Genomic DNA, 11,384 nt, shown 5'->3' on the forward strand with positions numbered 1-11,384 from the left:
GTCCGTGTGCCGACCATCCAACCTGGGATAATTCCTTTTTCATTAGTTTGTTTTCCCAGAAATGTACTTTTATTCCCAGATGTTTCAGTCTGTCTGCAGCTTCCCACGCAGAGTCTTCTCACCTGTTTCCAGGAACGCTTTTGAGTGATGCGGGGTATGGGGATCTGAACTTTATGTGCAGTTCTTTTAATAGGCTTTTTCTGCATTCTTTACATCAGCGCTGAATATCCAAGTAGTAGTCATTGTCCAGAGAGATGGTGTTCCCTATATTTAAGGGCATTTTTTTGCTCCATGCCTTGAAATGCATTCGCTTCTTAGTTGGGAAGGGGAGAAATTCAACGACAATTGACCTGGGGGAGGATTTAAGATCTACTGGAGCCACAATGCCAAGATCTTGGTCAGTATGGATTTCGAGGAGGTCTTTTAACATACGATCCACAAAATCTGTCATACTCCTGTCTCCATCAATTACTTCTTTTACTCTCTAAATTACATTTATTTGACCTCCGTGACCGACTCTCCAAACCCTCGCACTTTTTTTCCAGTTGGCGCTGTCTTGTTAATATGTACGCAAGCAATATTTCGGATGTTGCCATGATCTTCTGAAGTGCTTATCTTGCGCTAAGATTAGTCAGGTCTTTTCTCAAGAATTTTGACCACATTTTTATCAGTTTCCTCCTTTTTACTGCATTTACTGTGTTTCATCCTTTTTTATTAACTCGGACATTCATTATTTGAATCATGATAAATTGCTTAATAAAACCCTCAAGATAGTCGAGAGCTATATTAAAATGCAGCTATCTCAGGGAAGGCAAAACCGAAAGTCCCTTTATTGTTTTTTTCTATTTGTCCAAGTTCTATTTTCCTTTCAGTTTTAATAACTTTAGTCTCTTTGGTGTTTTAGCATCTAAACTAATTTCAGTCAGTTTCCAAGGCAACATTTTTCATTTACATTCAGGTTTTGCATCTAATATTTCTTAATATTTGATTTTCATTTCATTATTTCAATTAAGGAATTTATTTTAAATAAATTTGGTTAACAACAACACTGCTTTTAGAATTATTTTTAGAATAATTCACATATTATAATCAGTAACACTAAACAACAAAAAAAAAAACATTTTTAATGAGGGATTAAAATGTTGTTATACAGTTCAAATTAACAGCAGTAATTTACAACAAAGAGAAATGTGCTTTAAAATACTAGTAAAGGAAGAGCTGGCAGATGAAGTGAAAAACTTACTAGAAAAGCATCAATGCAAGAGGCCATTGCTTTAAGACGCGACCGTCCACGGCCTCTTCCACTACTACTTCCACTGCTGCCGCCACGTGGCCGCCGCTTCCCTGGGAAACCACTGCCTCTGCCCTGAAATGTCAAAAAATAAATGCATCAACATCAAAATTACTACCTTTTTTTTTTTTTTTACTAGAGGGGTATCCAAACCAATCAGAATGCAACATCACTTAGAGAAAAAAAAAAGTTTGGTGTCCGACAACCACCTGCTTTACCCGTGAGCGTCCTGGAGAACCTCTGCGCTTCACTTTATCTCCATCGGGCTTCAGTGGATCAAAAGGCAACGAGTCCTCCGTTTCGGTTAGCAGCGAATCAGAACGGGTCCTGCCAGCCGGCACCAGGCTGAGTTCCATGGACAGCATCTGAGAGTCTGCCTCAGCCGGCGAGCCGAGGAAACCGCTGCTGCTCTCGTCACCGTGGCTAATGTTGGATGTCTCATCGAGGACCAGCTCCGGCTTCATATCCTCTTGCATCTCCTTCCTGGACTGGTCATCGTCTCCTTGACTGTCATCTTTGAGGAACGACTCCTCTAAGGATTCCTCCAACCCCTGCTCATCCTCCTCATCTTCATCCTCAGATTGGCCCATTCGATCATCAGTGTCGGATGCAGGGGGCATTTCTGTTTGAGGAGCAGGGGGAGGAGTCCGCTCTATCGCCTCCTCTTGCCGTGCCTCAGATCCCACCTCTTCCAAGTCCATAACAACTGGCTCTGCTTCTTCCAAAACAGGGAGTGTGATTTGAGAAGACTGAGAACATAGGCTTGTTGGAGGGTTTGTTTCTGTAGTCTCCTCTTTGCAGATTGACTCCATCTCTGTCTGAAGAGTACTGTCTTGCCCTTGCAGCTCCTCCTGCCTGTCTATGTTAGTTTCAGCTACATCAGGTTGGGCTTCCTCTATAGTGTCCGGTTCAGGACTGTCTGGGCTCTCCTTCACAGGAGGGTCCTGAGTATCCTCAGATTTTTCCACAATGGCCTCTGTAACCACTGTTTCAATGGTAGTTGTCTCCTCTTTTTCTTTTCCATCAACTTCTACAAAAGTCAACAGGCACATTTTTTCCACTGTTACACTATAGTTACATACAATTCTCAAAAATAATAAACTCATGTAATAAAATAAAAAGAACCATTTTCATTGCAGGGCCAGTGTAAATGTTATTAAAACATAAAACCTTGAACTACTGGTGTGGGTTTTGAAATTGACCTGAAACCGTAGCTGAAGGGGCCTGCTGCTCTGTAGAGACCTCACTGTGCACATTAGTCTCTGTGGAGCCCTCAGCACCTTCCGGCCGTAGTTTCTCCTCCATAATGCTTTCTTTCACTTCTGCCGTTTCGACCACTTCAAGCTCTGTCCCTAAAATGAAACACATCGGCTCAATATCCACATCTAATATCAGTCAATAATACTCTGTCCACAGGGAACAGAAACTAGGGCTGGGTATCACTAACTAGTCCTCTATACCACATACTACACAGGGGACACACTGCAATACAGCGTTCAGAAATTCATTATTTGAATTCATGCATTAAATTGTACTTCAAATTTGCATTCATCATCAGGTACACTACCTTCTAAAAGTTTGAGGAAGGTAACTTTTAATCAGTGAGGATGCGTTCAAATAATCAAAATACATTTATAGTGTTACAGAAGATTTCGATTTAAAATCAACTCTGCTCTTTAGAACTTTCTATTCATCACAGAATCATCGTATTAGAATGGCGACTAGAGTAATGGCTGCTGAAAGATTAAACATCATCAACATAACGTCTTGGACCCTGTTTAAACCTGTATTTAGTCCTTATCACACGAGACTCGCAAAACGGATGTACAGTCCTATGAGAAACCAACAGAGAGCATTTTAAAAAAAATATATAGGAACTTAAAGTAACATACCCAACTCCATTGGCACCTCTAAATCAGCTTTCTCATCTTCTTGTGTCGATAACACCTCAGACTGGATTGGAGGCTCATCTGGGATTTCTTCGCAGAGCACACAGATGCATTTCTCCTCGGGAGGCCCTGACAGAGAGGCACAATCACTGTGTACCCATCTGCAGACGACATCAAACACGAGTTAGATTTATGCAAAGAGACGAATGATAGTCAGTTTGTTTACTTCATGGCAAACACTGCTTCACGCTTTAAAGCTCACCTCCATTTTAGTAGACCGCTTCTTTGTACAGCACTAAACGCTCTGCTTCAGACAATGAAGCTGCTCACTTGCCTGTTCTTTATGGAAAGAGGTTCATAAACTGACCTGTGGCAGATGGCACAGCGATGTTGCAGGGAGGCCGAGGGCTCCGTGGCCTTACTGCACACGCCGCAGACAGAGGTGCGCTTGTGCTGGCAGCCCTCGCATACTGTGTAGCTCTCGAACCACTGTTCAGAGCCAGGAAGCTTTACCCCTCGCATGCCACAGTCAATACACACACGGCACCGCTGAAAGAGACATGCAAATCAGGTTAGACCAAACAATAGAGCGATATTTCACTCACAAAATCACATTTTCCTACTTGCCAAACATCTGTACAAACCGATATCACCAGTACATGCCACAATCGCTCGAAGGGCTACCATACAAAAAGATCACCACACATTTTGAAAGTGCTTGGATTACGTTTTATGTCAACTGGATAAACGTATTACCGTTTCAACGACAATGCGGTGAAATAAATTTCATTTTTAGGGGAACCTTGGTTGAAAAATTCAAGTGGTTTGTCCATGCAGTTTTAGGCATGAGAAAAGAGCAGAGCAACTATGTAAATAAATTGCACAGGCCGGATTTCTGCCTTAAATGGTGATATTACACAGATGAAGGGCATTTAAGAATGAGTCATGGGTTTAAGCTTACTTTGCACTTCCATGAATCAGGGGGCACAGAGTCTATGGCTGGCAGTAGACAGAAGGTGTGGTAGCCCTTGTCACAAGCATCACAAACCAGCATCTTCGAATCCTCCCCTGGTTGCCTGGATGTTATTGAAAAACATACATTTAACACAAAGTCTTTGCAAACACTATTATGAATAGAGTATTTCACCTGACAAATCCAGATGCACTTGGGCAAAATCAGAAAATGAAAATGGTTTTATGTCAAATTTTAATAACAGAATTATGTTGACTTGTTGAAATATAAACATAAAAGCTTCACTCAGAGTCAACAGGTTAAGTCAAACGTAATACATCTGTAATGCAGTTCATTCATTTATCAAACTGCTCCTCTCTAAAGTGATTTTTCTATTTCACTAGCAAGTTTACAGACACTTCAAAGTCTTTCCTGAGGTAAATGTAGCATACATTTACAAGCTGTTTTACCGATGTCTTTCCATGGTTGAAACATACATTGAGCAATTGCATGACACATGATACATTCCAGTAAGTTGTACTGTTTCTTTCAACATCTTCTGATGTGCATTACCACAATAAAGAGCATCAAAACCATATTTACTTCGAAAGCGAGGACTTAGTTTTGCCAACATTTCAGTGCATCATTAGTAAGTTTCATAATATAAACTTGATTAAGATGCAATGGCCATTCAAACATACCTGCAGGTCTGGCACACCTTGCACTCGGGACACTGCCAACCTGACCGCTGAAGTGGTGTGGCACTTATCTCAAGACAGGCATCATGATAGTGCTGCCCACAGCCCGTACAGTATAACAGCCCCGACAGTTCCCCAATGGAGTCGCACACAGCACACCGTGCTTCCTCTCCGGCTGCAAAACAAACACAGCATCATCTCAGCCACCACTAAAACCAAAATGTTATTTACTGATGATATCGCATCTGTTCCGTTGCAATTCAATACCAATCTCCTCGGCCTTGTCTATGTGCTCTGGACAGAGGAGCGCCAGCTGCTTCATGGACTGGAATGATCCACTCGCAGCCGAGCAGGGGAAGTGGTAGAACCGTGAGCAGCCTTCGGCCTGACACCGGATGGTAGCACCCATCCTTTTACAATAATCACAAGGCTGAAGCAGAGATAGAAAAGCCAAGTAAAAGAAAGAAAAGTCAATTTGCCTGCCATAAAGCAATATTTGTTAGGTTTAATGCAGTGATAACGGAAGCTCTCAGCCTACCCGCTGTATCCCTGAGATGACTGCCTCATCCACGTTTATCAGCACCTCACCCTCAGTCTGCTCCACTCCCTCAGACCACACGGCACACCAGTGGTGAACCCAGCAGCTCCCTGTTTTAGAAGAAAGGATCTGCAGTTATAACACTACTGAGAAGAAATACATTTAAGACCAGACTTATGAGGTCTTGTTTTCTTAAAAATACAATTTTGATTTATGAAACACTTATCACAGCAAGTCAAAAACTGGTAGCTTAACTGATCCAGTAAAACACTCAACAAAACACATTTTAACACATTGCAGGGCTCAACGATAAGCCATGGAGGCCAGTGAGAGAATTTAGAAGCAGTTGACAGAACGATCACTTTCTCCATCAGGCTATGTCTTACATTTGATAACACATGTATTTCTGTAGCATGCAAACCCCCCCCAAAAAATTGAGTTTCTTATTATGTACTGATTGATATTATCTTTTCTGTTGTTTTAATATGCTGCAAAGCTAATGTTGGGTAATACAGGGGAGCTTTTTTAGATTGGAATAAAAAAATAGGATGAAAACTATAAATAAATAACTCTATAAGAGTCAACATGTTTTTACAAAATTTTTAATGTAACGGTTTATATAAATTATTTAAATGAAAACATTTAATAAATGCATGTTAGACGACACAAAAAACAACAATTTAACTCTGCTTTTTGAGCATCATGACAGTAAAGACTGGAGTAATGGCTGCTGAAAATTTACAGGAATAAATTACATTAATATAAAAATTAAACAAATATATAAAGCAAGCAGATATTTTAAACTGTAATAATATTTCACCATTTTTGTTGTATTTTTGATCAATCAGCCTTGGTGAACAAACATTTAAAAAATATTGTACTGCAAACAGTAGTATAAATGCCACTGCTAAAAATAACCTTTATTAAAAATATCTTTGTGGTTGGGCAAGGGGGAAAAAATCAATAAGGCTTCTATATCGAACAACAACCTGGTTGAGCTCTGTATTGTTCCAAAAATGTTACAAATAGAAGTTCCACTGCTTCATGGAGAAATGTGACAAACTGGAAGCGTGTCTTAATGTGTTTTACTCCAACACCCGAATATGACAGTGACATCACTATGATTCACACCGTTTGATTTCATAATCATACCCGTGTCATCAAAGAGAGATGCCAGACAGGTGGATTCAGAGAATCCAATGGAAGACAGGTCATCATTTCCAGCTGCTGGCAAAGAGGAGACAGAGAGCTTCAAACTGGGCCGATCGGAAGAGGGTCCGAAACACCGGAGCTCCCGCTGTCCATGCAGACTACGCTCCACACAGTTACACAGAGCACAAGCCCTGACAGTCTCCCTGAAAAACACCAGACAGAAAAGATGATCAGCAACTCTGTACACATTACTTCAACAAAACAGCTCTGTGTAATCAAATGGGCTGCATTAATATTCAAATTCTGTGTTATATTTGACCTTTGCTGATAGATCGATGGCTCTAAACAAGTGACTAGTTTGTCTACTTCTATTTAATGAAGATACCATTTTCTCATAAACTGACCTATTCAAGCACACTAACATATCTAACTTTTATGCAAAGCAGCTCAAACAGCAATATTTATAGAAGGCCTTACAATGATGAGCTGGAAGTGTCCACAGTAGTGCCTGAGATGTCCTCTGCAGCAACAGGGGCACTCAGTTCCCCCTCAAATTGAATGCTCTCCTTTGCAGAGGTCCCATCATCAGCTGAGAGAAACATGGTAGCTGTTAGTTAAAATGGAGAAAATACACAAATGCCCTTTAAAGTGCCCCTATTAAACCATTTTTAAGGTTCCAAATATTGGGATATTATATATAGTCTCCTACAATATATTTACATGCATGCAAAGTAAAAAAAAAAAACGCTTTCGTTTTCTCAAAATAAGCATTTAATATCACCTCATTTTCCAATGAGACTCAAACTATTCATTTTAAAGTAGTTCTAAGATTCAGTCTCTCTAAACCCTTCCTCTCGGTGAGCCTACTCTGTTCTGATTGGTCAGATGGCCCCAGTCTGTTGTGATTGGTCTACCACATATAGCACATTTAGGAAACGATATGCCCATTGCATAGAACCATATTTTGAATGCTCAATTTTGTGCTGCTGTGGTACAGTGGAAAAATTTATCCATTTTTTTCTGATTCTTTGCAGCCTATTCTCTTGGAAAGTAAAAAAATTAATTTACTTTCACAGCATACTAGGACGCCTTGACAATGTTAACCCCACAAACAAGCTACAGTGTTTGAGGCCGGGGTTAAGTTGTTCACGGACGGCCAACGTAGAACATAGGCAGGCATTATGCAAATGTGTTATCCTATGACGTGTAAACGTCATGGAAGTGGGATACTGGCGACTTGTTTAGGCTGCTCAGAATCGATTCTTTCATTTTGGAGACAATAACTTTATTGCACACTTTTTGGCTTTACAACTTTGAAGATTGTTGACATTCACATTGTTACATCACACACTACATAAAAGCAATATTCAAATATTATGGTATAACAGGTGCAAAATCCCAGATAGGTAGCACTGTTCCCTCACAGGTATTTCAAGCAAAATCACAAGCAAGAAAGGATTCCTATTTAAAGATATCATTGTGTTGCAAGATTAAGGTTAGCTTGTTTATACACTTTTTTTTTTTAACTCTTGAAATACATGCATTTTAACCGTAGCATATCCATGAAAAAGTGTATTAATAAGAAAAGTGTAGTTACTACAATAAGAACTTGAAGGATTTGTAAATTGAATTTGACACTCTCATTGCTAAAGAAATCATCTATTTTTCTGATGTTCACCAACCTGCAGTTTCTGAATCATTTTCTTCGCAGTTTGATTTCTGCTCTTCCATTCCTACACCTGAAGAAGATCTCTATTGCAGAGATCTGAAACACAGAGGAGAGTTACATGATGGCTTGTGCCACCCAGAGTTACATGCATGTACAAATCCAAGTTTTGCAATGATCTACAGCCACAAAACCATTGTCAATTTACTTAAGCCCCTCAAAAGGCAGTAATGGAAAAGTTATGCAATATAAACTTTCTCTGAATAATGCACACCATCCGATCAGCTGCGTTTGGGAACGTCTAGTCATACCAGCATCTGCGCAATTAATGTGCATAATCCAACAAAGTTCAAATTACTCCACACCTAACTACGCAAACATTACTGTATATAGGAAAACATAACACAAAGTATCTGATTAAATACAGACCATGAGGTGGATTCGCGTGTTCGGTGCATTTTCTCCGTTTCGGTTAACGCTGGTAGATAGACAACAGTTAACGTCCGTAGGTTTGTTAAATTCGTCTGATCCCGCAGCTGCGTCGTTCTGCTCAGCTTACAGTAGTGCCTAGACGCGGCTAACACGCTAGCTTTCTGACCGGGGTTAACAAACTCTCTGCAAAATAACCCGCTCGCCCATCACCAAACCAGGCAAATACAGACACGTATACACAGCTCCGTTGCTTAGTGATGCCCGCGGTCAATAAAACTCTCAAACTCCGTGCATAACTAAGATAACATGTTACTTTCTTTATGTAAAACGACGCTAAAGGGAGAAACACAAAGAAAATACAACTTCCGTGTAGCGCGCTTCCTGTTACACACATGTCGAGGTCGGGCTACAACACGAACAACGTTATTTTGTTCCGCCTGTGATAGAGTGCACGGGTGCACGTTTTTAAATTCCAATATATCTATTATGCTTTCTAAATTAATTGAATCATAGCATGATATAAATGTCACCCCATGTTGCTAGTTCACCAGGAAATGCAATTCGGTTACAATTGCATAATGGGCTCAAGATTTCACTCATAAAAGAAAAAAAATGAAACAGACAGAAAAACAATGTCCTATTCTTGTCAGGATCCCTGCACACACATTTCCTGATTGATATGCCCGTTTCCTACCATGTTAAAAAACGGAGATGTGTGAAAACAGTTTTGCAAGAGATGAAATCAGCAGGTTGTACAGATTTTATTAATATCATCAAATTAAAATTACACATTTTGAATTACATTTTATTATAGCGACAGGTTTATACAGATGTTAGCTGAAACACAAAATTCCCAGATATGCTATTTTAAAAAGCCTAGACTAATAACACAAAATACTTTGGACGGGACACTTTTTAGGCTAAGCAGCATTACTATAATTATGAATGTCTGTATAAAGCAAATCAGGTCATCATCATCACATATCATATTATTCCTTACTTTAACTAGATAGGTTCATTTGATTGTTATAGAGGGAAAGTGTAATATTCGCATTGTGTTGATGTTCTGGTTTATCCTGATATGCTAGCGGGTTATTCAGGAAACTAAATCAAAGCTTGCTCTTACTATGAACTTTTTTTTAATGAAATTGAATATCTTTAAAGTTTCTTCCCCCGTTTTCAATTTGATCAATCTGTTTAGTTAATGCGTTCGTGTTACTGTGTACAGATAACAAATGCTTTACGCACTGCTTCCCCATTTCAACTTTCATCTGCGTAGCTAATTACAAAATATGGGACATTGCTGCCATTTGCCCTTGTATGTTTGAATTTTTTTTGGCGCTGAAGAAAATGAATTTAAACCATCATATGCTAAAATATTTACCACTCCACCTTGAAAATCCCTGACCCTTTAACTTGGAGTAAACTGTCAAGCTAACGTTAAATCCTTTCACACTAATTTGTTGACATGTTTCCCGAGCGGTTTACGTCCCGCCACGTTAAAACTGACAACCTACATACAGCAAAGTCACTGAACGAAATCCTCATATAAACTAGTCTCTGTTGTAGCATTTATAGATACAAATGTTTTGTATCTGGGCAAATATGAAAAAGTTACCAAATGCTTTGCTTATAAAGCAGTGCATGCTAACAGGCTGCAAGAAGTGTTAGCGTCTCTCTGTGGTACATAAAACTGCAACCGCTGCTATAAAAACATGTATTAGAATAATCACAAATTTTACCCCATTTTTATTACCAGCCCCACTTTTGCAAAACATAAATAACTTATAATAAATAAATTATAGAAATCATCCAGTTCCACATCTGCGAACTCAGCTTGCTAGCCAGATACTTTCATACTCCAAAATGCCGTTGCTCTTTCCAAAAACAACAAATAGAGCAGTTTGAATGACTTAGCAAATTAAACGCTCGGAATATCACGACAACATATTCGACAGTAAACAACACATGAAGTCCTAAGCTTTCATGGCTTCTGTGTTCATAAGGTCTTCATGACGGATGGTTCATAAACTGGTGCTGGCTAAAAATATGGCTTACCCATTTACCAAGGACATAAACACTCATGCACCACGCTAAACTAAAAACACAACGAGCTAACGTTACAGGAAAATAACCTAAACGACCAACACAATAACAGCACAATCCTAACACTGGTGTCTGTAACCTTGAGTTTAGGAAACCTGATGTTAAGTAAGTATGAAGCTAGCAGCAAATTCATTTTGGCCGACAGATTCGCACTCATTTTGCTAAATGGACGTTAAAGGGGGCCCGAGGATCGCTAGGATGATTAATCAGGGATTAAATATATGTTTAAAAAAAATAAATACTACTTTTAACACTCACCTACAATGCACTGCTAACGTCTTCGTACATGATCGGAACAATCCTCCGGATAATAATCGCTGGGGTCCGTTTCATTTCATTAAGCTAGCTTTGGCTAGGCAGGGTTTACTAGTTTGTTGTTGATGGGGGAAGTGCTGGCGGGCGAGCAAACGTTTGCCAAACTACCTGATATTAAGATTTTGGCTGGCCGGCCGAAACCAATGAATCAAATGAGTTCATGCTGGACTCTCATGTTTGCTGCAATCATCCAGACTGAGTAGCTTTGGCTAACCCACACCCAGATCTTCAATCTGGAGAAATGTAGCAAGCATGTTTGATAAACTTGCTTCATGTAACAGTTTGAAGGAGACTGCAGGGAACCGGCTTTCCTGTATGTGTGAGTGCAGGCAGCACATTTAACAT

At 39.7% G+C, this 11,384-nt stretch overlaps 1 protein-coding gene across 7 annotated transcripts in view; it reads right to left on the reverse strand.

The window, feature by feature from the left end:
- The window catches only part of LOC113065480 (histone-lysine N-methyltransferase 2D-like), a 35,148-nt gene extending 23,798 nt beyond the window's left edge, over positions 1–11,350 (reverse strand). For 4 of the 7 annotated variants that reach the window (XM_026236738.1, XM_026236741.1, XM_026236740.1 and 1 more), the window contains exons 1-13: positions 8,616–9,008; positions 8,203–8,285; positions 6,998–7,109; positions 6,521–6,723; positions 5,369–5,478; positions 5,098–5,260; positions 4,834–5,005; positions 4,142–4,256; positions 3,548–3,729; positions 3,184–3,341; positions 2,494–2,643; positions 1,501–2,321; positions 1,244–1,366 (exon numbers count right to left, since the gene is read on the reverse strand). In XM_026236738.1, coding sequence (XP_026092523.1) covers positions 1,244–1,366; positions 1,501–2,321; positions 2,494–2,643; positions 3,184–3,341; positions 3,548–3,729; positions 4,142–4,256; positions 4,834–5,005; positions 5,098–5,260; positions 5,369–5,478; positions 6,521–6,723; positions 6,998–7,109; positions 8,203–8,251 — 2,358 coding nt within the window. In that variant the 5' untranslated portion in view covers positions 8,252–8,285; positions 8,616–9,008. Of the gene's footprint in view, positions 1–1,243; positions 1,367–1,500; positions 2,322–2,493; positions 2,644–3,183; positions 3,342–3,547; positions 3,730–4,141; positions 4,257–4,833; positions 5,006–5,097; positions 5,261–5,368; positions 5,479–6,520; positions 6,724–6,997; positions 7,110–8,202; positions 8,286–8,615; positions 9,009–10,982 lie in introns of those variants that run through there. The other 3 variants (XM_026236737.1, XM_026236736.1, XM_026236739.1) reach the window with 3 other exon arrangements.
- Positions 11,351–11,384: the final 34 nt, after the last annotated feature.

Source organism: Carassius auratus, chromosome 48 (genome assembly GCF_003368295.1).
Source record: "Carassius auratus strain Wakin chromosome 48, ASM336829v1, whole genome shotgun sequence".
Lineage (NCBI taxonomy): Eukaryota > Metazoa > Chordata > Actinopteri > Cypriniformes > Cyprinidae > Carassius > Carassius auratus.